Genomic DNA, 25,408 nt, shown 5'->3' on the forward strand with positions numbered 1-25,408 from the left:
ATAATATATTTTTTAATTTAAATCCATGATTTAATAATAAATTAATTTTTTTTACATCAAATCTTGGATTGATAGAACAATGCAATGCGTATGGTATCGTAACATGTTTGTTGCATAATGATGATGCATGAAGTTTTCAATAGTGTATGGAAATGTGGTGTAAATCATGTTTTTTTAAATTTAAATTTTTTTTGTTTAAATAATTTTTTTTATGATTTTAGATCGTTTTAATGTGTTGATATCAAAAATAATTTTTAAAAAATAATTTTTTTTATTTTAATGTATTTTTAAATGAAAAATACTTTGAACCGTCACCACAATTCCAAACACACCCTTAAGAATTCATTTCCAACAATTTATTTTAGTCATCATATTTTATCTTAATGATATTTCAGAGAGTTTTTGTGGTTACAGTATATACAATTTAGACTTAAATTAAGCTACTCGGTGTAAAAACTCATTTTAATAAAATATAGACAAACTTGGTTAAGCTTCAGCCACCCTATTAAATAAATGAGTGATAAATAGAGAGTAGTAACCTCCCACATATGAATCCTCGGGGATAACAACCGCAAGTGTGCTTTCGTTAGACAATAAAGACATCTCGAAGGTCTCTCATGTAAAGAGAATTGTTGTCCAGATGTAAAGCAGCAAGTATATCAACATAGTTCATATGATATTGCTCATTATTTCAAGAAAAAAAAAAGTTTAAAATTTACCAGTCATAATTTCATCAAAACTCAGGGCAACAAGTTGCAACAACAATGAATGAATCGAACTGAAAAGTAAGATTATGAAAACATGATATTGGTGGTAATTGTATTAACTATAAGATCAGGGCAAAGGCCACGCTCATGATCACCGCTTATTTCCTAAAACATGACACTGAACTAGGGCAGATGCAATGGTATACTCAAGGAGAAAGAAACATCAATGTTCGGCACACGAAAATTGTAGCACTGCTCATCTTCAGTATCAGTGATAGTTTTTCACTTCTTTTTGGAGACTCCAAGCCTCAGCCGGAAGTCCTCCTCCATGAGGGGAAGGCCATCCCGCAACTTAACTTTTGGTTCCCATCCCAACAATGCCTTTGCCTTTGTAATGTCAGGTTTCCTCTGTCTTGGATCATCAGGAGTATTCTCCACCATGTTTATCTCCACACCAGGATTAATAAGCTGGAAAAAAAGAGGTTAACGTTTGTCAATAACAAAACTACGACCATACTGCTTCAACACAGATGTTGTCGAACTGTGAAGTGCACGCTGGATATTTTGGCTCAGAAAGGGAGGGGGGGGCAACATTGGAAACTAACCTCCTTCACTGTCTCAGCAAGCTCGGTCATGGTAAATTCCCCTGGAAATGTACAGAAAGAACAACGAGGTAAATAGCGAGAAATATGTACATGATATTGGGATATAATGACGAGTCCAAGCTTTTCTATGCAAGCACAAACATACCTGGGTTTCCAATGTTGATTGGTCCAGTGTTCTCTCCTTCCATGAGGCGAATAAGGCCATCAACCTGATACATTTTAAGCAAGCATTTGAGACTCTATTAGCCCCATTGGATATCACGCGAGGTTGAAGTTGATACAGATGCATATATACATGTGTGTGTGTGTTTTCTGCATACCATGTCAGAGACGTAGCAGAAACTGCGAGTTTGAGTTCCAGGCTTTTGAACTGTCAATGGTTCACCACTACACAAATTCAAAAGATACTACTGTAAATTAAAAGCTATGGGACATATGCAGAATTTTTTACCCAATATCTAAAGAACTTTTTATAAAACAAAGCATCAGGAATTTTCATTAGAAACCACAAGGATGGTGAAACAAAAGCATGGACCTAGACTTCTTGTCAACTAAAGCTGCAGCAAATAAAGCTACGAACACACTGATACCCATGACAGAACAAGGACTTACCGAAGTGCTTGAGCAATGAAGTTGCTCACAACACGCCCATCATCAATATTCATACGCGGTCCATATGTGTTGAAAATTCTAGCAATGCGAATTTCTATCAACATTAAAGAAACTATGTCAGCAAAATTATTACCAAGGAAAACTCGGTTCCATATGGAGAAAGTTTACATATTTACCTATCCCATGTTGCCTATGATAGTCAAACATCAATGTCTCAGCCACACGCTTCCCCTCATCATAGCAGCTCCGAACCCCTATTGCACAAAAGAGGATGAACTTGATGTTAAAACAATGCTACAATGCAATGATCATTCTTACATAATTTATAATGCAGAGTTGCAGAGAACTTAAAAAACAATGCATTGGACCAGATGGTGAAGATATATACACGATCCATGCATCAAATGAACGCAAAGCTTGCTACAAGAGCAAGCCCATCAACAAGGAGCTAGTTCAAAGAAACTCCCATCTTAATTGAACAGTGAAAATGCAAGAAAAATTGGCTTGGTCAATGACTGAACATACCAATTGGATTAACATTGCCCCAGTAGCTCTCAGGTTGAGGGTGCACAAGTGGATCACCATATACCTCTGAAGTAGATGTAAGCAAGATTCTGCTCCCAATATCATAAATGAGTCAACACATTCATTGATAGTTTTAAAAATAATAATACAAAATATGATCCCGTAACCTTGCTCCAACTCGCTTGGCAAGACCCAGCATGTTCAGCGTGCCAATCACATTTGTTTTTATTGTCTGCAAGATATCACACGCTTCCAAGTTAAAATGTCCCAAGGTTCAATACATATTCCTAGTTATAGGAGCATTTATAGCAATTAAACTAAATTGGTGACGTATGAGAGACATGTTTTATGTGAAGAACAACCATGGCTCATACTGTTTCCTATTCTACCTCCTGAGGCTGGCTGAAAATGGGACCAATCTAGTGACATCAGGTGTCAAGGCTCACTAAGAAACTCATTTTCCCAGAAAGATTAAAACAAGACACAGGCAGGCAGCACAAATAGGTAACACAAAGATTCAAAATAGATTATTCCAAACTTATGATAGTCAAATGACTCCAACCTAACTGGTTGTTAATGGATGGTTATTTAGCATTGCTTGATCACGGAGCTGGGGTTGTTGGTTGCAAAATTAAGGAGGGTGTAAATAAGTACTAATTGATGGACCATGGTTTCACAAAATTAAAATATTTACAAATGCCAGAGAAAGGATGATGGATACCCTCTAAAAAAAAGAAAAACAAAAGAGAAGAAAGGAAATGGTGGACAAGGACTGGAGTAGAAAATCAAGTTATCATGTTGAGGCACAAGAGACTTGATGTGCAATTAGCAGAGAGCAAAGAACGAGTATTTATAAAAGATAAATTGAAAAAATATTGTAAATTAGCAACAACATAGCACATATACACACCTTTACAGGATTGTATTTATAAAAAATGGGAGAAGCAGGGCATGCAAGATGATAAATCTGATCGACCTCAACCAACAATGGCTCCGTGACATCTAGGAAGAACAAAAAGAAACAAGTTATTTTCATTAACATTCTGATATCATAAAAATAAAAGGCAACAGAAAATACATTGATAATAGTATGCCAAACTCCTCAGAAACTCTTATCAATGCTGAATCGCAAAATCTCAATGGCCTTGATGCAACATATGGAAGATTCTTTGTCGAACTTGTAGATTACCATTATTTTCTTTTGTCCCACTTATTCTTTCATAGTGCAGTGAGTGCCATTATCTACTGCAGTGGTAGAAAGTAATGCACTTATAAAAAGAGCTACTAAGTTTGGCATATAAGAACAACCACTTTAGGCAAAAACATAAAGGTAGGGCAATTTCAAGAGTCCGGATCCCAGGAACCTGCTTCCTGGCCTTTAGTTTAAAATGCACTTGGCATCAAGCCCTACCATCAAAAACAAGATGAATAACAAAATATTCAAATCTAATTTGAAAGTCAACTTTTACATGGAGCTTCTCATGTTTAGTTGCTAGCTAGGATGATACCATGACACTATCTCATAAAGGTCTTTACCTAGTTATGGACCCAAGTGAAACCATAACTTAATTCACAAGAGCTATAAATAACTGGACCTAATAGTACACCTGCATTGTATCTTGTACAAGGAAGGAAAAACTTGATGTCAATTTTTAAAACTAAAAACTGGAAGACAAGAGCATACCATGACGAATAAGCTCAAACCTCGGCTGACCAATCCATTTCCTAAGATTGTCTTTAGATCCAGTAAAGTAGTTATCAGCAACAATAACCTGAGTATGATGTACTTGACGCATTAATCAAATTGGACAATAAATCATTATTTGTCAAAAACCTTAAACTGAGGCTGAATTAGGTAAGGGAACATGCTGACCTCATTTTTCTCATTTTCCATTAGTTTGTCGACCAAGTGAGATCCAATGAATCCAGCTCCTCCAGTAACCAAAATTCTCATATTGGACTGCCATCAATAATGCAATGAAATAAGACTAAATAGAGAACACTGAATTGCAAATGCAATTCATTCACAAGAGTATATTAATAATCACAAGATAAAATTGGGAGCAATGAGGGCAGACATTATGGTGCAAGTGCGAAATTTAGTTAAGCAACAAAATAAAGCTTTTTTTTCTAAGCAGCAGAAAAAAAAGAGTCGCTATTTGAAAACCATATTAAGAACGGGAAAGGACTGCTCTATCAAAGCTAGAGAACAAGAAGTTAAATCACCACCTAAAACTAGGAAACAATAGTATTGTAAGATCTCAACGACCTCAAAGATCAACAGCTGCAAATTCATTTAGTATAGAGAATTTATAGCCTTTGTAGCCCTCTAAGCAACATCACTGATCACTGTTTTCCAACTACGATGCGCCTATTTGGCGGTGGAAATGGAAATTGAAAATCATCTCAAAAACCCAATTTCATAAACTGGTTTCCAGCACTTAGCATGATTTATTATTTATATACGCCAAGAATCTAACTTAAGTTGAATCAGTTCAAGAAATTAGCTGCACCATTATTGAAGGCAGTTCAAAGAAACAGAGATCTATGAAAAGAACAAGTAGCTATTACCACCATTAAGATTAAGTTTTCTTGATCTTGCACCACATGTTTTTAAAAGTAGGACCACTCACACCTCTCTCTCTCTATAAGCAAGTCGTTATCATACAGTCAAAAAATCCACTAAGGGTATGTAATGTAATACATGCAATGCAGTATATCTGCATTGCAATTTTTAAAGAATTGTGACTGCCTACCCAGATGGGCATAAAAAAAAGGAAAAATGAAAGAGAAAATCGAAAATCACCTTAGAAAACTTGGAATTTCGCAATGGAGATGGACTTGGAGGTGGCTTCACAGGCTTCACAGTTGTTTGATGGTCTCCGTTTGATGCCATTTGATCAGATCTCACTCCAATACCTATACGCAATCCTATCAAATTTAAGCATCAATCAAATATACATACACATCAAATTGTGATCAAATAATGATTACAGAACAAATCAAATCAAATGGAGTACCAGAGGTAAGATGAGAGGAATATAACCCAACCCAGAAGCCCGAATTTACTCTCTTTCTCTCTCTCAGCTGTGTGATTGACGAAAGCTGAGAAATCAGAGGCTGATATTTATAATACCATTACAGTAATAATAATATTCTATAACGTCGAAACTTCTTCCACCAAATATTGAATAGAAAATAAATAAAATAATTAGAACCTTCAGATTCACGTCGCCTTCCTCCCACCTGCCAATAAAAAGAACAGAAATATTTCAAAGCCTTAAACTTTACGAAAAGTTAAATGGGCTACCAGACATCGATCAATGATAGCTCCTCGATAACAATAATGAAACGCTGCACCAACCAGATACAACAAAAGATAGTTCTCTTTTTTAATACTTTATCTATTAGGCAGTGTGTATAAATAAAAGGTTCGAATTCAATAACTTTTTTTTTTAAAAAAAAAACATAAGATTAACATTGGTTGTGAGCTGCACAACTTTCCCTTGGCAAGTTCAATTCTTGAAACCTGTTTTTCAAAAATATTACAGACGTAAGAAGCATTGACTTCTTGCATTAAATTTATACAATTGGTAACAATATTGTTCAATTGTTTAGAGCATGAATTTTACATGAAATCTCGTACAAATTTATGTGTTTTGAAGGGTTTTCCCATTGAAGAAGTTCAATGATTCCCTTCTCAATCTCTCTTGTCTCTTTTATTAAGTTGCTCATGCAAAAACCTAGAGCACTCAAGCATAAGACCACCTGGCTCTTCAGTTCCCTTTCCCCTTCATGATCAGCTGCGTGAAACTTGTCTACAATTTCTTTTGAATGTTGGAGGTAAGAGCTGATGATGCTATCTATCTTATCGTCTTTTAAACTGGAAGCTTTAAAAATGTTCCAGTTTGAAGATTTTCCCAGTTCAAGATCATAAGAGATGTTCTTGTTTTCAAGTTTCTTTTCAAGAAATGTTAGCGATTTCAACAATGTGACATCCTCAAAACATTTAACCAAGGAACCAGCCATTTCCTTGAAAATTTCAACGTCACCATGTAGTTTATTTACAGACTCCTTCCAGGAAGCTCCAAGTTTTTGTGATTCTTGTTCAAGGAGTCCCACTGCATCAGCACTAAAAAGGAAGAGATCCACCAACTTTGACAAAGACGCCAAGAGCTTACAATAGCAAGCACTATGAAAAGGCAAAAACCAGAAGTTGGGCTCCACCTCAGCTTCTCCAATGAACTTCCCTAGTTCGCTAACATCCAATTTTAGTCTCCTTTGTTTCTCTAGCAAGTTGGTTTTTCTGTTGGCTGCAAGGCTCATTGAGCCAACGCAAGCAGACAATGTCCCGAAACATTTAGAAAGTTGAACTTTAGCTAGAGAACAAGATCTAGTGGGTTGCAAGAGAAGGTCTACCATGATTGAACAAGATAATCCAATAAAAGTTTCCACAATTCTTGCTATAGCAAATTCGCTTGGTGGTCCAAAATCTTTCCTGCCCAATATTATTACAGCTCCAATCACTGCAGAAATACCACCTGCCTGACCATACATCTGGCTGTGCCTCAGAAAACTGATAACGACGAACCAAGGAAGGAGAGAGATAAACCTTATTGGAAAGTACCTTTCAAACACAAAGCAGCCAAATACTCCATATACAGTCCCCAAGACTGTCCCTTGTGCTTTAACATTAGCAACTTTGAACGTCGCCTCCCTTGCGGCAGCCATGCTAATGGCTACAGGGAGGCCTGACCAATAACTATATTTCTTGCTATATATCAAACCAAACAGGACAGCAAGGCCCAAGGAGAGAGAGCATTTGAATGCTGGCATAAGCCTTTTGCAGTTTACACTTGTGGACCAGTTGCTCATCCACATGCTCTTGAAGAACCCATTCTTTTGACATGGAGTGCTTGATTCTTTTTGTTGTATGGAGGTGATTGGTTTCGCCAGTGATTTTCTTTGGAGGAGTTTCATGCAAAATAAGAAGAAAAAAGAGGGCAAATCTTCATGGTTTGTTGGGATCGTTGCTTGAAGTGTTTGAAGGAACTCGATTATTTTGTCTGCATTTGATTCTGGAACAGTAAAAGAATCTCTAGGAAAACAATTCTTGATCTGTTTTAGGGTCAGGCTAACATGCTCCTCTAGTTGAACTAGACCTTGTTTGGTCTCTGCCTCGAGCATTCTTATAGGAAATGAACTGGTACTGGTTAAAGCTATTTCCATCCCTCTCAATGGTATCTCTAGCTCTTGCAATCTCTCTCCCGGATTCAAGTAAAAGTTTCTCAGAAACTTCAATGGAAGCCTCTCCCATTTCACGCTTTCCTGTACACAATCCAGAAAAGAAATGGTGCATGCATGCAAGTTAATTATAAGCAACTCAGCTAATTGTAATTGAAATCTAGTCTTGCACTGGTAGTGGACGGCGCCATATAGAATCAATAAATAGTGTTATAAAATGCTACAAAATTTCTTACTTGGTAGCGTTTGATACTCTGGAGAAGTTTGGCACCAGCAATAGTCAATGGCTTGGCTTGGGAGATAGATGTCAATGCCAATGCATTGTCTTCTGCACAGAAAGCTTTCACATAGAGGTTCAGCCTCTCGGAAACGTTTTCAGCTAGCTTTCCACAATCTTGTTTCAGCTGCAATGTAATTTTTACAGGATTAATATTTATCTTCCACTATCGAAAATATTTTCAAACTATTCATGCTAATTAATTAGTTATAATGCATATATAATGATTAAACACCTCCCAACAAGCCAGTCTTGGATATGGTAAGAGCAGGGCAATAACACAAGCTAAGACTCCAATAGCTGTACTAGCGGCTACATTCAAAGGATGCATAATAGCCTCAGCATCCACACCATTGATAAAAGCTATAACGTACACGATAACAATCTGACCCAGTGCAATTCGCTTTGCTATCAAATGAGTCCCCTCAGGAAATGCCACCACAAATGCAGCCAGGGCCACTGCTAAGGATATGGTGCCATTTGTAAACCGACCTGGACCAACCAGCCAAAGGCTCAGCAGAGCCGGCCCTACGCTCTGGATCGTGGCATAGAGTGCTAGCCAGCAACCATGAAGAGTGTCACCTAAAGTTGCATCAGTGACTATGAGTATCACAGTCACATAAGAGAATGCAGGGAAGGCTATATAGTGTTGGACAGCAGCTGGACCATAAAGGGTGGTGCAACCAACTATGGTACATGCCAGAGCAGTCCTGAACGCCGAGGCCAGGCAACGGAGCCACACTGCTCGGGCACGGTCTGTTGTGGCTAGCATAATTACACTATTACAGGGATTGGATCGAGAAGAAAGAAATGGCAAGTGAAATGGCAAGTGTTATAGTCGAGAATGCGTGGTCTACGCCTATTGTTGCTAAGAGCAATGCCTGGTGCTGTGGGGTTTGGGCTGATAAGAGCCGAGATTATATAAGACAACAGATTATAAAGAGGAAATTTAGGACCAAGCATAAGGTGCGAGTGTCGCAATTAGTGGTGATGTAAGAATTCGCTGCGCTGAAAGTACTTGCGGCACTTGAGGTGGGAGTAGCTAGAAATTAGAATTGCATTAAATTGAAGTCATGCTTTTTTGGATAAAAAATTGAAGTCATGCTAAAGCTAAAATGGCCCAGCAGCCATGGCTCATTAGCTTAAGTAATTTTAATCGCATAACAGCCGATTAACTTGTAAATGGAAAAATGGCTATAGTAGTGTTTACGATTTGAAGGAAAATATACTTGGATATATTGTTTCTATATATAATGCAAATTGAGATTTAATTGGTTCCATTATCTGTCCAGTTAGATTGTCTCGATTAGTTATAAAAATTAAGAAATGAATGGGAAAATTAAACGCAAAAGTGCATTTGTGATATTAACTTTCCTCGAAAGAGTTTTGCAATTATGTTCATTTATTAATTAAGAAAGAGATTAATTCTAGTATTTGTTGTGTTAATATTCTAATACAAATTAATGCATTTAATTAAAAAAACAAAAAAATTAATTCCCCAGGTCTCTATTTGTCATTAAGAGGATAATCACCTTTAATTTCAAATACTTTTAGATAGGTTATAGTGCTTAATTATACACAAATATAATTAATCATATACACTAAACTTTTCAGGACACGCATGATGTTTGAATGCTTAAAAGATTTAATTCCTACCCATGAAAAGAACACCTCCAAACATAAATATTATCGTGTATAAACAATGGGAAGAATGTTTGGTTAATGGAAATCAGAATAGACTTTCCAATATATGATGGCCAAGACTTTAGCCAGAACCGACAAGCCACCACATGAAACATTCAGAGCCAGCATTTCTTCAATAAAAGGATCGAAGGTGGGAAACTAACTTCATTACAGTTCCACGAAACATTATAAACAATCTAACATGGAAATTAAATAGAGAACACATCCATCACGTTGCAGTACTTTTAAGTGGGTTTTCTGTCGATGCCCACTTATCCTGTCCTCGGCCATCTTGTACTGATTTCTGCTCTTTGAGGAGAATGAAGGGTCAAGTGGCCCACGTTGATGCTTTTATCAAATATATGTATCGTTGCATCGAGTTAGATAGAGCAGAGTTGCTGCTGCTTGCTTAGTATATCCCTAGTCCAAGTTTATTTTTGCAAGTTCTTTAAAGAAACGTGTATCCGTGATTACTATATATCTCTCGTATTTCTAAATTCAAATGCCCTTGTTTTCTTATTAGGTAAATTCCCCTTGGAGCTCACATGCTTATGCCATTACCCATAAGTCTTGTGATTGGAAGCAGCATGGAGAGACTTTGGCACTACCAGGCACCCACGACCCATGCACTCACTTAGTGTAAAATGACATCAGAAAAATAAAAATCAAAAGGTTTAGGAAGGAAATTTAATTAGTAGCAGTCCTGGGACCGTCCGTATGTGGTGGGATCTTATGCGCAGTACAGTGATAGGATCTTGTCGTCGTACAATTAACCTAAGTGATGATCAGCAGTCACCATCCTAATGAGCCCTTCTCTGATCTCGTCCTTAATTAATTTGCTCGAGACAAAGAACCAGTTACTCAACAAAAACTCTTTTATTGTTCTGCTACGATCATATTTCAGATAAAAAAAAAGGTTATTAAAAGACAAAGAACCAGCTACTCAATAGAACTCCTTCATTGATCTGCTACGATAACCAGTTACTCAACAGAACTCCTTCATTGATCTGCTACGATCATATTTCAGATGAAAGAAAGGGTCATTAAAAGACAAAGAACCAGTTACTCAACAGAACTCCTTCATTAATCTGCTACGATAGTATTTCAGATGAAAGAAAAGGTCATTAAAAGACAAAGAACCAGTTACTCAACAGAACTCCTTCATTGATCTGCCACGATCATATTTCAGATGAAAGAAAATGTCATTAAAAGACAATTACGTAACTAAGAAGAGGCGTTTCATGCTAAAGACACTTAGCAATGAAGGAGATACATTTTAGCTAAACTCTGCAGATGCTTCCTTTCATTGTTGGATTCTTACTGCTGTTTACACTATCCATCAACTTATCGTCTAATAATAATTAAATTAATGTTTGCCTCCTCATCCTTCATCAAGAAACGACAGTACCATGGCCATTCCATCCCAAGAGCGCTGTATGCCTGTATGCTCACATTTTAACTATGATTAGAGGAGAAACTAACTAATTGGTGTGTTAACAAGTAATGGCTGTAGATTTTTTATTTATTTCAAGATTGTATTTTTGAATCAAACTACACATTAATCAAAATTAAGTTTTTTTTTAATGATATTAAGACATATTTTTCAGATCAACATGGTTTATTCTCATATCAATTAATTACATATTAATTAAATTGTTTTTTAATAATCTTAAAAATACTAACTCTACATCGGTATAATGCATCATAGGAATTTATTAATGGTTATAGATGGAGAAAAATGATATAGCAAATTGAGATACCCATGGAAGTTTCTGGTTTAATTAGCACCAGAAATTAAAAATGGGCATCCAAAAACTGTAATAAGTCGAGTGGAATGATAACGTATCAAATCTTCTTCTTCTTCTTCTTTTCTTGTCACCACGTCGCATGTCCTATCTGTTCCGAATCCGAAAGGCCACATAGACATAAAAGAAATCCATATGAACTTCAACTAACCAACTAGAATTGGGGTATAGGAGAGGTGTTTCATTATTTACATTTGAAAGTGAAGTTTTTTTTTCTTTTAATTTCATCAACAGATTTTTTTTTAATTTTTGATTTAATCCTTATATGATATAATTTCATGAGATAAAATTTTAAATTATAATAGAAAGATAAAATTAAAAGAAAGAGTACCACTATGTAAAATATAGAGAAAATGCAAGGTCAATCTCAAAATTTTTATAATTTTTATTTTGATCCAAAAATTTATTTTGTTCATTTTCAATCCCTCAACTTGAGAGATGAGAGAAAAAAATCACCAGAAAATAGCAAAGGGAGTTCTGATGAGGTGTTTCATCCCTCTTATCTTGCATTAAAAAATAAATTGATGTTGAGAGATGATTTTTTTTAATTTGATTTTGTATTTTTTAATCGATTTGAGGTGTTTTCAATTGCAAGATTGGTTTATTGACATAATAGATGTCGAACAAGTTACATGTATCATTGATTCTGCTAATTTTTTTTTTATGTAAAAAAGGATCTATTTCCATAAGTACTAAGCTTTAGGAGTCTAAAATAAGAGGCAACAACAATAACGACAACAATAATAATAACAACTAGTAATGACATCAACAATATTTATCTCTAAGCAATAACAACAAGAAAGGTCTTAACATTAACTAGAGCATGTCTTACGAGCTACCTAAAGGTAATAATTGTTTTTTAGTACTGTTTGTCATCTTTTGTTAGTATTGGTGGATTTTTCTCGTTGAGATTTTTCTAATGATATTGGAGATGCCGTCATCGGAACTTTGACGTGCCTTCAGGGTCTCATTGTTTCTTTTTTTTCTCTCTCTTTTTTCTTTCTCCTTGAAACTTGTATCTTTCTATTTTAACAATTTGTTTGAAATATCACACTTTCCAACTACAACATTTTTAAAAGTCATGATTCTAATCCATGACTGTTACCTCACAACTTACAAGTGTTTTGGTATTGTGATGTAAAGTGCTTTTTGCTTGAAAAATACATCAAAATGTTTTTTTTTCATATTCTTTTTTATTTTTGACATCAACACATCAAAATCATCGAAAAATATTAAAATACATTAATCTGATGCTTTTTTCAAGTGAAACACATTTTGAAAAGCATCCAAAAACAAAAATTACCACACTGTCAAACACTCACAAGAAGTGCATTAGTCTAGTAATAGGCTAGGCCAGTCACTTGAATATTCTTAGATGGATCACGAGAGTAGAAGACTCCATGATTTACTTAATAATATGTAAATTACAACAAAAAAACAAAAAACAGAAAGGGGTGATGAATTCATTGCTCCTTTAGACAAATTTCATTATGGATGGGAAGAGTGAATTTATGATCTTGCCCTAAAAAAACCTTTAGGCTGATGGTTGAAGGGTTTCCTTTGCAATAGGGGCATTTTGGAATTTTTGAACTAGCCGGGAGCAAGACTGGTATTTACCTTTTAAATTACATAGTAAAATGACATAAATACCCTTAAAAGTTATACATTGTTGTTTTCCATTGAGGGATAGATTTGTATTTTTAATTATAAGGTGCACAGTAAAATAACATATTTTCCTTTATATACAAAAATACTTTGACCGTCGAAGAGAGGTGTTTTGGTCTTATCCTTTTTATTTGCACAATAAAAATAGTCCTTACTCTTGGGGTTCAATTTGTTATACCTTGGGTTTAATGACATTTTTTTCATTGCATTGTTGGTATTTTTGTTGTTATTGGGTAAATTGAGGGGTGTTTTTGTCTTTTAATAAATTAAAGGTATTTAAAAAATATTTGTTGGTGCTTGTAGTGATTTCGGTAACCAAAAAGTCATTTTCGAGTGTCTTTAGATTTGTCTCGACATCTTCTCCATGGAATAGTGGTGTGTGTACAAAAAAAAAATTGGTTTGACTTTAACAACCATTTCTTACTTCTTCTTTCTTTACCCTCTCCATTGATTTGTGTGCCTTTCCTTGCAATATTTCAAATCAGTCCCTCAACTTCTCTTTGTTTTCGATTTAGTCCCTGGTATTTTGGTTAATATTAGTTTTATTTGAAATAATTTATGAAAATCAAATTTTTTTTCAATTACATGCTCCTTTAATGTTTTTTATTTGTCAGATTTGGTCCCTATTGTTTTAATTGTTATATATGTCATCTGAGATGATTTTTATAATTTATTTTTTTAGAGATTCCACCCTCCATCATTTTTTTTTGTTTTGTTTTTTTGCTTTGCCAATTTTTTTTAGTTTTTAAGTTATTTTTATTTTTAATTTTATCCTTTAAAATTTATTTTATTGAAGATTAGGCTTTGTTTTTTTTTTTTTGGTATGCTTTCTACTTCCTTTGTTTTTTTTTTATTTGGTTGGGTTATCTAGGGTCTTTTTATTTTTTTTATTTTTTAAATATATTTTTTAAAAAAAGATTTTATTCTTGAATTAAATAGAATTGATTAATTGAATATCGATGGATACTCATTTCATTGTATTTTATTTGATTTGCTTTTCTGGGGCATTGCTCTAGCAACCTAAGTGGCTTCTTTGAATGTCATCTTGCATCCTTTTGTAGTGAGGTTTGAATCGTCTTAGCAAACTCTTTCGATCGTGAATGATGTATACGGTGGAGTGTCGAAAGTTTTCCAACGATCTTTTCTTTATTCTCCTTACATGTATGATATTGATGTCTCGTTTTTTTAATTAATTACTACCATATATTTTTTTACATTTCATTTTTTATAGTTGCCTTTGATTTAAATTAGATTATTACATTAACCAATCTTATTTGATATATTCAAGTTAATGAACCGAGTGTCGAGTTTTTCTTGCTTCTTTAAAAATACTATCGTCGCTTAAGGAACCTTTTTATGTTAAATAAAAATTGAATCGGCTCATGGCGTAGAGCAAGTTCCCAATATAGTATAGCACCAAATATATAACTAACCAATTGTCTCGTGCTTCTCCGCGAATCGTAGTAAAGTTTCTTTTGAGCGAAAAAAAATGTTTGGGCATTGGTAACTTGTCTTCTAAAAAAAATGATTTTAACCATAAATTGAATTATATTTCAATTTAATTTTGAGAAGGAAAAACATTTGATCTACCTTGGTTAACCTGAGCTGACATGTGAAACTCGTGGAGATAATCTTGGAAAAAAATTTGAAAAGCTCAATCCCGAATTAATTCAATGTTAAAGAATAAAATCGGTTAAAGAACAACATTTGATTACAAAAATAGAGTGAACTTGAGTCAACCAAGCAAAGCCGCGGTGAAAGTTATGCATGTCACCAGATTCAATAAATTATTTATACCATATATTATTTTTCTTTTAATTACACGACAATAAAGTGCATGATAATTTTTTTTATAAAACAATATTTTTTAAAAAAAGTAAAAAAAAAACATTGACAAACATATGGGGCTAGATAGCAAAGGTAGATAATTGACAATGAAAGGTAAAATTACATTCTTTTTAGATTTGAGTTAAATAAAAAAAAAATAGATCATCAATAACAAAGGATGAAATTATATTTTTGTTAATTAAGGGACATAAAAAAAACATTATAGAAAAACAAATAATATATCGAATGCCGCAAATCAACTTGTCAAACGGCTACTCAGATAATGTACTCAATTAGATTTCAAGAATTTGTTTTATCAAATTTTTTAAACCAAATATAAAATAGAAAAATAAGAGTCTAGCCGCGTGGGCTTGAGCATTAAAAAAATAGCCTAGCCAGCGCACCTGAACCTATCTTTTTTTTCTTGTTTCTTAAAGGGACGGGCCATTGTTTTTTTTTTAAAAAAAAAACAATAAACAATGTGTACTTTATGCAGTTTGTTGGGAAATTTGGGGTTTGTTTTTTTTTTTTTCAATTTAAAACTCATTCTTAATATAAAATACCTAGAAAACATTGTAATCACCTTGATTAACATATCAATGGCCACTAGAAACCCAAAAAACATCTCAAAAAAACAAAATCAATTCGAAGCCAAAATGATTCTCGCGGTTAGGGTTACTTCCTCGGGCCAGGAGAAGGAAAAAAAACACATAGGTCAAACAACCCTTATGAAATGGAACTTATTGAAACCAAAATAACACCTAGGCAAGCCCCTAGGTTCTCACTTAGCAAAAGAAAAAAAGATCAAATGAAAACAAATCTAGGTATTTGTAATGTGTCTTTTAAAGAAATGAAAATATTTTATCCATTAATTTAAAATCAGGTGCATATTAGACAATATTTTTATTTAACTTTGAGATGGAAACACATTGGATCAATCTAGGTCATTTCGGGTTGACAAGCGAAACTTGGGGATATGATCTTGAAAAAAACAAAGTGGTCCTAAATCTCGAATTAATTTAATGTTGAAAAATAAAATTGGTGATAGAAAACCTAATTTTTTTAAAAAACCCAAGTAAACTTGAGCTAACTAACCAAGCTCTCGGTGCAAATCATGCACGCCATTGGATTCAATAAACTTTTTATTCCATAGATTATTTTTTATTTAATAGATTTACATGACAATAAAGCGAATGAAATATTTTTTTTAAAAAAAAAGGAACATGACAAACACATGAGACTAAGATAGCAAAAGCAAATTGTTGATAACAAAGGGTGAAACAATTTTTTCTTTAATTTTAAGTTAATTAAAAAATTAGATCATCGATAATAAATGGTAAGATTGTTTTTTTTTTTAAATCGAGGTATTAAAAGTGCATTAAACACAAAAAACAATAGGCTGGATGTTATAGCTTAACTTGTCAAACTTGCAATCCAAACCATGGAACTAACCGGCAAATTTTTTTCTGTGTCTAAAAAAAAGACCAAAAAAATCCCAGCAATGTTGGCCTACGACCTAGCACACTGGGTCTATAGAAGGAACGACCCAGACATGTAGGTCTTTAAGTCTAGGCTCGTACTCGCATGTCTGTTTTTTTCTCATTTCAAGGGGGAACGACCTGTTATGCACCCTTTTTATTTCTTTCTTTTAAAATATGAAGACGACATGTCATCTCCTAACCCAGATTTCAGCCACCATTGTGGTAGCCGGAAAATCAAAGGTGTGAGTTTTTAACCACCAAACTCATTTTTCAACCCATTTATAGCCAAAAACTAATCCTAGAACATGTAGAAACCAATTTAGCAACCCAAAAAACAGCTCAAATTACAAAATCAAACCGAATAAATTTTCTCTTTCTTGACTTAGATCTGTTTTTTTTTATTTGGAAAAATTGAGGCTTAAAACAACCTTTATAAGACTCTCCTCACTAAATATAACACATTAACATCAATTTCAACTATTTTGATGGTCGGAATAGGTATAAAGGCAACTTTCTATCTCTAAGCTGAAATTTGGTGAGCTTCTCTCTTTCCTCTAACAGAAAAGAATTGAAATGTGAAGAAAATGAAATTTGATATCAAAATTAAATTTATGAAAACTCAAGGTACTGGTCACCTATAAACTAAAAAAGATGGGGGACTAAAGTAAAATTTTTACATGAAATTCAAAACCACCACCTATGTTACTCATCATTTTCATTTTGATCCTCTGACTTTCAATCCAACTCTTCCCCCCAAGAAATATGCAATTGGTTGCAAATTTTGGCTCATAAAGGCTCAATTGTACAAATTTTTTTTTTATTAAGGATCAAATTAAATTTTTTTGTAAAAATCAACTATTACAATAATAGAATAGTAAAAATGGCTACAGCAAAACCCCACGTCTTTTAGGTTTATTCTTGATACTTGATTAATAATTGAGCGAATTGAAGACACAGGTATTCGTGGTCAGAAGAGCAAAAGAAAAAAAAAATCCCACGGTTCGCGGAGACTTGGTTTCCTAACATAAACAAATTAAACTCTCGTGCCCCCCCTTCTAGCTCTCAAAATATGCAAAAAAATGAATATTTTGTAGAAAATAGGTGGATCTGGATTATTTCACGTTATTAAAAATGTTGATACTGATAATGTTTGTTAAAATATAAACAGTGCGATCCACTTAGATTTTAATTAAGAAAATGACTTGTGTTCATAGAGTTCAGACATTTAATTGAAATGAAGAGCAGAATTTGTTCATCGTATGAAATAATTACTCATTCACTTGTATGCATTGAAAGTACGTAAATTATTTTATGGTGTTCAGGAAGACATTTTATTAGTTATTTCCTTAATCTACTTTTTTAAAAAAAATAGAGAGAGGCAGACACACAGACGAGATAAAATAAACTTGTGACCCATAAAAAATAAAAAAATGTCTTTCTAGTATTTTTCTCCTACTGTCTCTATTTTTTTTAAAAAAAGTGAATAAAAAAATAACTAATAACATGTAATTAGTTACTCTTTAACACTAAAAAATTTCTCATTTTATATGGGATAAAATTGTGATGGAATTTTCCACAATTCTCTGGGTTCTCTTCAAATTGTATTCGTCGAGACTTTTAGTGTAATTTGATTGTACTTCGAGTGTAATGATGAAGATTATTTTTTAAAGTATTTTTTTACTTTAAAATTAATCTAAATAATATTTTTTAAAAAATTTATTTTTGACACACATCAAACCGATAAAAAAAACATAAAAAAATTTAAAATTAAAAAAATAGTTGAATTGCAATCCCAAACACCATAAATACCATAGATACTATATGTAAAGCTGATAATGTTGAGTCTTAGGGCCGGTTAGCCAGACCTTATCACCAGTTAAGGTTGTCCTCTTACTGTCTAACAAGATTATAGTCTCTTATCTATTTCTTCAATAAGCAGCTATGCTAGTTTGCTAGTCCCTTGCCAAAAAGCATCACAAACTGCTTGTGGTTGCAAATTCTGACACATTCATCCATCCTTCGTACAGAAAAGAGGCCAACTAACCAACTATATTATGCCGCAACAAAGTGACACTGAGTAAAAGAGAATTGCTTCCTTGGAAGATTGCATTCAGCTATAGACAAAATACAATGCTAGAATTGTAAGACCATGAATACATACAACAATAATATACATTCTCAACTATGAATACAAGAATACCGGATATTCAACAAGCAGAAACAACAATTTTTATTAAAAACAATATCTTGACATTTTTATGGTGTATACAATAAAAGCTAACCTGAAAATTATGAAGGCAGCAAGAGAAATCAGAAGGTCTGCTTCACTCTTTTCCTTGAGGAAACTGAAAGAGATGGCGTTCGGGATCATATATTCCGGCAAGGATAGCTACAAGAACCCACACCATAAGAATGCCAATTACAAGAGTTCTCAACAGGTGGTTCCAGTTATCATTAACATGAACATCAGCCTGGGTAGTCAGATGTGGTGAAGGAAGATCTTCCCCACCACCACTAAAAAATGGACTGGCTGTGCTGATCTCATTTGTAGATTGTGGCTGCTGCATAATGCGAACGTCTGAACATATCTCACAACTGCAATTACCTCCAAGACATGATGGGAGTGTCTTAAGGCACTCCAAGAGAACCCTGTGGTACATTTTCCCTTCAATTCTCAGCTTCTTCCTTGTGACAGGTTTTAGAACCTGAACAGAACGAGAGATCAATGTTTAGACATATAAAGGGAGAGAATAAAGGCACAGATTTTACATGATGACAAGAACTTCATAAAAAGTAATACCCCCTTCGTTTCTACAACCCAAAACGACAAAAAATGAAAAATGTAACACAGGAAGACCAATCATTCAGATCCTTATGAGAAAGTATGCTTACTTGGATAAAGGTTTGAGCAATAACTCGAACTACTGGAGGAAGCCGTATAACAACCAAATGACCAAGGCGGTTGGGGAAGTTATCATGCAGAAGTGAAGAGCAGGATCTCATCATTTGCATAGGTATTTTCAATGGTGATAGCCCATCACAATCCACGAGAACGGTAATCTGAGGACTATCTTCATCAACTAAATGCAGGATTCCATGCTCTACCTGAGATACTGGTGCATATCCATTTCATTAATATTGAAATTGAACATAGAAAATGTCAAAATAGATAAACTAATGGAACAAACATACTAAAACGTTGACAGCTTATTTCAAAATTCAAACTCACATAAGCAATTGAAAAGGAGATATTCCATTGGTTCAAATCCATTCCTTCTATCATCAGAAAACGAATCATTTTTTTAGCAGGCAAGTAACCAGCTACATTGTTGACCTTGCAGGATGGTGCTTTTAGTATAGAAAATAAATAAAGGCATCAATGGTCAACATTGCACGTTATTCAACCAATGCTCTTCAGCTCATCCATAAGGACCAGTTTATAAGTAGGGTTTGGGCAGTTTTAGCAAACAACCAGCATACCAGACATTAGAAGGTGAGAAACATGATCGATTTGCCTCCAATGAAGAACCTAAAATTGAGGTGCTGCTTAGATGGAACAGCAATTATACTTTGTTATCTTTGGTGAGGAAAACCTTTTTATTTGGATGCCAGCATCCAATGGCCTATATGGCAAGAAGTGAAATGATATATGGTCAAAGAATAGGAACTTACTAATGGCTTGAGCGAAGCGAGCTCTCTCATGAGATGGAAAGTTGGCGCAAGCTAGACCAAGCCGCACAATGAGGCAAGGTCGGTTCAGCACATCAAGACCATGCCAGAAGACCATATTTGACCAGTTTTCAAGCTCTTGTTGTGAAAGAATTCTGTAAGTCTCCCTCCAACGGATTGTCTTCTTTATTGACAATAAAAAGCACGAAAAGTCCCCATTTGCAGCAGAGTAAAATCTACGGAGCTCGTCCTCATTAATTCTGCATAAACATCCATGTCATGGTCAGCTGCAACAAGAAAAGCCAAGAGGTTCAAAGAATTTAAGACTATGAAATGAGTTTCCAAACCAGTGCGGAAAAGTTATGTCTTTGAGAAAATTAACCAAATGGACAGCTGAGTGATGTATATGAGACTTTTCGGAGACCTAATACAGCAGAGGAACAAGAATAGCACTAGAAGTTCATTCTGGGTCACTGGAGGATGAGGAGAATTATCTTAGACATTGACATAAGGCTGAAATCCAGGAAGCAGATAAGGATCTGAACTTTCTTAGAACATGTCTGTTTTTGTATGACAAATTTATGATGAGCTCAGAAACAGTTGCCAGAACAGAAATAAGCATGGAATGGATAGAACATGTTAAGGTCTTTAGCACAGAGCCTGGTCACATTCTTGATTGATAAAGAAGTACACAGACGATCAATGATGGAACTAATTGGCTGTAAAGTACATAACAAGATGATGTCCTAGAATCCAGAACAAGAAAACCACACAGCACATATTTTTCACATTCCTGGTACATTATAAGTGAGAAAAACCACCTTTCTGGTAATGCAATTCCTTGATTTTCTAGCTCCCTGTACAGTTGTATCAACCAAATTTCAGATGCTAGACTTTGAGAGGCCACGTCAGAAGTCCTGCAGATCAGATGAAAGCCATAAACTTGTAACTAGATCCCCGGAAGTAGTTCCAGGACACCAAAGTTCCCAAACAAATTTCTTTAGTAAAATATCATAACCAAAAACATATATAAAATAAATAAAACCGATACATCCACCAGACAATAATCAAGAGAAAAAAAGGCCATAAGCTTAAATCTTATTGAGCAATGAATGACCAAGAAAAGACATCAATAAAAGAGAGCCAGGTAGATATCTAGCTAACAAGCATACCAAAGACGCATCCAAAACAAAAACCCATGTCATGTCAAGCACTAAAACAAGTTCCTCGTGGACTTACTGAGCCACTATAATATAGCCCCAAGACATCAACTGACCAAATCCAGCTCAATGTCATCTGGGTTACAAACCCAGCATCTTCCAAACAGTTTTTTTCCAAATATCTTGTACCCAATAAACTAGAAACTGTGTTGCATTGTTTCAGACAGTAAACTGGTGTTTTTGTCAGAACTAGGATTCAAGAATCAAGGTCCCAGGCCCACATATAATTCCGAAGTCAACCAATTCGTTCATGGACCAGTTGAAGGATGAAAAAAAACCAGATGTTGATGTGGAGAAGAAAACAAATAGAAAATTAAAAGGTGTAATGAATTTATTGATTATGTGTTTTAACTGGCCATTGTTAATTGACAGCTCAACACAAGCTCTTAATCAAAGTTAGGAAGTACCCGGTCACAACAGAACCAACTTTCATCTGCAATTTCCAATTCCAGTTGGCACAAATAGCCTGTTTGTTTATATTTGACACCCCATAACCCAAGATTGAACATCAAAATTCAAATTACAATCCTAAAATCACTAGTCCTAGATTTCAAACCTTCATCAGTTAGTCACCAACTTACAACATATCTCTCACGTAATAATAAACCAAACATCAACAACACGCATTACAAGTTTTAAAATTGATTAAATTGCTTGTTTAAACTATTTTTATAAGAAATTGTAGATTTGCTCTTGTGATTCCAGTTCATCAAGAGAGCAGATGTTAAAAAGGTAAAGGTTTCACATAAAAATGGAGAAAAATAACTATTGTTTTCCATTAACAAAGTATCAAAAGAACTAAACCTATTTAGTAAAAAAAAAAAAAGAAGTTATAAGACCTCCACAATTATAACATTTAAAAAGGTAAATTACAATATCATAGAATTTCAGAGATCATCCAAAAGTTTCAAGATATGTAAAAAAAAAACTTTATGTTTACAAATATTACATAAACTCTCCTCTGTACCCAAAACACCCATAATTATTATTAAGAAAATATAATTAAATTAAAGAACTTCAGAAATTTGAGAAAGAATACATAAAAATAGGACATGATTATTTTTTTAGTAGATGAACAATATTAATTGCATTATTTAATTTCGATCAATTTTGTTTGATTTTTTTAAATATTCTTTCTCAAATATTTTAAGTTTTTTTGTTTATCTATTTTTCTAAATATCAATTAAGCGCATTTTTGACATGTGAAGAGGTTAATGTCAAATCTTAAAACTTTTGGATAGTTTTTATAATTTTATGTTTTACCTCAGGAAGGTTATTGTAATTTACCCTATTGAAAATATTGAAAACATCTATTTACCTTGTTTCGAAAGAGGAAAGTGCAGACAGTGACTCAGAAGATGTTTCTGAATCAGCTTCATGAGAATTATTGGAGCCATTTGAGTTTTCACCGCTGCAGTTTGATTGATCGGATATAGCAGTTGCAACTGAAAGGACTAATAATGGACTCGAAAACATCTATAAGCAAGTCAGGAAAGTACATAAAATTATTTCCAGGAAATCATACTTAGTTATAAACAGCATATATCATCACAAGAAGAGAATAGAAAATTATTCACTATGACCTCAACCATAACAGGAAAATGCAGACAACAAGCCAAGAGAAAAGAAAATTACGGGTTAAGAAATTGAAGTTCAAAAAATAGCTGATGGCAGAACGAGCCCCTTAAATTAAAAATCATTATGAGCTAAGCAAAACTTTCAATTACGGGTCATTGCTGGGCATGACACTTCAAGTATTGGACTTGCAACCACAAAGGTGCATGTAAGAACTTGACAACAGCCGCTTCATGCAAAAAAGCTGAAGGATATAACTGTCCCCAGATTCTTTGTAGCACATGATTCCAGTTGATTATATTTGTCACTTATGATGAGAACCAACTATCAAAGATGATAGTAGCAAATTCTGACACCAAGCAGTGATAGAATTGGTTCTTATCATATGTGCTGATCTTCTTCAATAATTGCTTCTTATTTATGAAGACACAACTGACTTGGCTGCTGCAGACAACAAGTTAGCAAAACCGAAACTCTCTAATCATTTGTCTCCCTTTAACTGATCAAATTCAAAGCTTCATTATTTGTGGAAGAACCTGTCTTCGATGTAAGTACTTGCTCATTTATGGACCCTTGGCTCATTCTAAACACATGGAACCCTCTCTGATTTCTCTCACTAAGGCTTAATACTCTCAAATCTCACCATTACATCATCCACAAAAACTCCTTCTAATCCTAACCAATCATCACTCTACAATTACACCTGCTCGCTCAATTCTTCATCCTATCCCAGGATCCCATGGCATTTTCACCTGCTGCAACTTTAAACCCCCAGAGCTTTGTCTGATTCTACTCTCTCATCCCTCTCTTTCTCCATACCATTACTTATATACAAGAGTGCCTCTTTTCATATTATATTTTTTTATAAGTAATTCATTAGAAGAACCACGCATATATAAAAGGAAATGTGTCTTTAGCACATAGCTACTATATTTTGTGAATGCTTTCCCACTTCCATCATTTGAGCTACACCAAATTACTTGAAACTAAAAATAATATAAAAACCCTCAGTATAAGTGTAAAAATGTCTGCCTTCAGTTATTGTGAAGAAAGTAAATAACTAGTGAATGTGTGAAACAATTGATAAACCAGTAGCAATGTTATTTGATTGCGATGACAGAAAATAAGTACGAAGCAAGAAACAACCTGTACACCTTTAACCAAACCCTTGAAGGGAGCCCATCTTTGAATCCACTTAAAAGGTGGATAGCAAAGGAGTTGCAAAGCCTGAAGACCATTCCACACCTGGGGACATTTAGACCTCGAAACCCTTCGTACTGTCTCTAAGGTAGCAACTTTGAGTAAAAATATTGCTACCTGACCAACTGGGCCAGTACCATGTCTTGAATAAACTATAAGCTTGCAAGCACTCCGAGGAAATGATTTATGATCAGAGGCAACTGTTTTTCCCTTATAAACAACAGTCTGCCCTTGCCCTTGCCCTTGATCTCTAACAGACTTATGCGTAGGATCTCCCATGGAAGCGGGTTCACCCAATTTGTTTCACTTATTTAAACTGGTGGCATTTCATCAAAGGGTTGTTGTGCAAACTTCAATCTGAAAATAGCATGGCCCTGATCAGCACAATATATGTGGCTATGATAGCTAAATACCGACATCAAATCAAACTATTCCTAAATTCAATCCCAGCATCATTAAATCCTGCCTAATAAAGCAAAGGGAAAAGAAAGCACTCACAGGAAAATCTTCATGAAGATCTGATCAAACGATGACAAGATGATTCGAAGGGGAAACAGAGTAGGAAACACAGCTTTTTGGTTCGATCTTTTATTATGGAGGAAGGGAGGTGACACAAGAGCAGAGAGAGCCTTTGTCAATTTGTACTGTGTTTGGTTGCTATTTTGTTTGTCTTCTAATAGTTCATTTATAACCTATTTATTTAGCAGTGGTAAGCTTTTACTCCTATAGTTTGAAACTTTTCAGAATTACCCTTCGACTTTCCAATCCACCCAACTATTAAATAACCGACTATCTAGTTTTCAATCTGACCCATTTATTAAATAGCCGGCCTTTCGAATTTGGTTTTGGAGTTTTCTCTCTTTCTTTTTTTTAGGTTTTCAAGTGTTTAGGCAAGATGTTAGAATATTTATTGTGTGTGTGTGTGGTTATTTGAGGGGTAAAATAAGAAAAAAATTAAGAAAAAAATAAAATAAAAATATTACAGAAGTTAACCTTTTTTCACTGGTAAAATTTAAAACTTTCTAAAGGTGTAGGGGTAAGATTGATCAATTTCAACCTATAAGAGTAGAAATGAAAATATTGATAAATCGTAAGGGTAGAAGTATAGTTTACTACCCTGTAATCCAACTAACTGAAAGAGTTAGAGAAAGCGTACGACCCAGATTGTCGACTGTGAGCCATTGACAGCTCCCTTGATGACACGTATACGAACAAAAATAGTGTCGTCGTGAAATCTATAAACTTGGCACGATTGTTCCATGCATGGAAACAATTTCCTGAGATTACTTTCTAACTTTTCTCGTCTTTATTTA

General features: G+C 34.4%; 3 protein-coding genes across 5 annotated transcripts; all 3 read right to left on the reverse strand.

Moving 5' to 3' along the window:
- Positions 1 to 655: 655 nt before the first annotated feature.
- LOC7485717 (UDP-glucuronic acid decarboxylase 5) lies at positions 656 to 5,683 on the reverse strand. Of its 2 annotated transcripts, XM_024591167.2 has the most exons (14): positions 5,668 to 5,683; positions 5,470 to 5,554; positions 5,256 to 5,368; positions 4,323 to 4,409; positions 4,134 to 4,221; positions 3,360 to 3,451; positions 2,617 to 2,681; positions 2,450 to 2,538; positions 2,101 to 2,178; positions 1,925 to 2,018; positions 1,633 to 1,699; positions 1,458 to 1,521; positions 1,313 to 1,353; positions 656 to 1,175 (listed from the first exon to the last, which is right to left on the reverse strand). In XM_024591167.2, the coding sequence occupies exons 3-14, from the start codon at positions 5,343 to 5,345 to the stop codon at positions 990 to 992; spliced, it is 1,041 nt and encodes a 346-aa protein (XP_024446935.1). In that variant the 5' UTR covers positions 5,346 to 5,368; positions 5,470 to 5,554; positions 5,668 to 5,683; the 3' UTR covers positions 656 to 989. The 2 variants fall into 2 exon arrangements, with proteins under 2 accessions (XP_024446935.1, XP_024446924.1); XM_024591156.1 differs by lacking the exon at positions 5,668 to 5,683 and having other exon boundaries at positions 5,256 to 5,380; positions 5,470 to 5,573.
- Positions 5,684 to 5,933: 250 nt separating this feature from the next.
- On the reverse strand, positions 5,934 to 8,862 carry LOC7485716 (uncharacterized). The gene is made up of 3 exons (XM_002298331.4): positions 8,206 to 8,862; positions 7,930 to 8,097; positions 5,934 to 7,777 (listed from the first exon to the last, which is right to left on the reverse strand). Exons 1-3 carry the CDS (start codon positions 8,740 to 8,742, stop codon positions 6,056 to 6,058), a joined length of 2,427 nt encoding a protein of 808 aa, XP_002298367.3. The 5' UTR covers positions 8,743 to 8,862; the 3' UTR covers positions 5,934 to 6,055.
- A 9,313-nt stretch (positions 8,863 to 18,175) lies between these two features.
- LOC18095033 (uncharacterized) lies at positions 18,176 to 24,769 on the reverse strand. Of its 2 annotated transcripts, XM_024591054.2 has the most exons (8): positions 24,594 to 24,769; positions 24,042 to 24,452; positions 22,639 to 22,796; positions 20,922 to 21,017; positions 20,104 to 20,360; positions 19,324 to 19,544; positions 18,714 to 19,136; positions 18,176 to 18,545 (listed from the first exon to the last, which is right to left on the reverse strand). In XM_024591054.2, exons 2-7 carry the CDS (start codon positions 24,372 to 24,374, stop codon positions 18,756 to 18,758), a joined length of 1,446 nt encoding a protein of 481 aa, XP_024446822.1. In that variant the 5' UTR covers positions 24,375 to 24,452; positions 24,594 to 24,769; the 3' UTR covers positions 18,176 to 18,545; positions 18,714 to 18,755. The 2 variants fall into 2 exon arrangements, with proteins under 2 accessions (XP_024446822.1, XP_024446820.1); XM_024591052.2 differs by having other exon boundaries at positions 18,176 to 19,136.
- Between the last annotated feature and the right edge of the window lie 639 nt (positions 24,770 to 25,408).

The sequence above is a fragment of the Populus trichocarpa genome, chromosome 1 (genome assembly GCF_000002775.5).
Source record: "Populus trichocarpa isolate Nisqually-1 chromosome 1, P.trichocarpa_v4.1, whole genome shotgun sequence".
Classification (NCBI taxonomy): Eukaryota; Viridiplantae; Streptophyta; class Magnoliopsida; order Malpighiales; family Salicaceae; genus Populus; species Populus trichocarpa.

What these genes read in the sequence shown, in the direction of transcription:
- LOC7485717 (XM_024591167.2), bottom strand. Translation starts at nt 5,345, where the DNA reads ATGGCATCAAACGGAGACCATCAAACAACTGTGAAGCCTGTGAAGCCA. An exon ending in GAAATTCCAAGTTTTCTAAG is followed by an intron (nt 4,410 to 5,255) that starts GTGATTTTCGAT and finishes TATTGATGGCAG; the next exon opens with TCCAATATGAGAATTTTGGT. An exon ending in TGGAAAATGAGAAAAATGAG is followed by an intron (nt 4,222 to 4,322) that starts GTCAGCATGTTC and finishes CATCATACTCAG; the next exon opens with GTTATTGTTGCTGATAACTA.
- LOC7485716 (XM_002298331.4), bottom strand. Translation starts at nt 8,742, where the DNA reads ATGCTAGCCACAACAGACCGTGCCCGAGCAGTGTGGCTCCGTTGCCTG. An exon ending in CAAGACTGGCTTGTTGGGAG is followed by an intron (nt 8,098 to 8,205) that starts GTGTTTAATCAT and finishes ATTACATTGCAG; the next exon opens with CTGAAACAAGATTGTGGAAA. An exon ending in AGAGTATCAAACGCTACCAA is followed by an intron (nt 7,778 to 7,929) that starts GTAAGAAATTTT and finishes GATTGTGTACAG; the next exon opens with GAAAGCGTGAAATGGGAGAG.
- LOC18095033 (XM_024591054.2), bottom strand. Translation starts at nt 24,374, where the DNA reads ATGGGAGATCCTACGCATAAGTCTGTTAGAGATCAAGGGCAAGGGCAA. An exon ending in CTTTCCTCTTTCGAAACAAG is followed by an intron (nt 21,018 to 22,638) that starts GTAAATAGATGT and finishes TCTGATCTGCAG; the next exon opens with GACTTCTGACGTGGCCTCTC. An exon ending in GGAATTGCATTACCAGAAAG is followed by an intron (nt 20,361 to 20,921) that starts GTGGTTTTTCTC and finishes ATGTTTATGCAG; the next exon opens with AATTAATGAGGACGAGCTCC.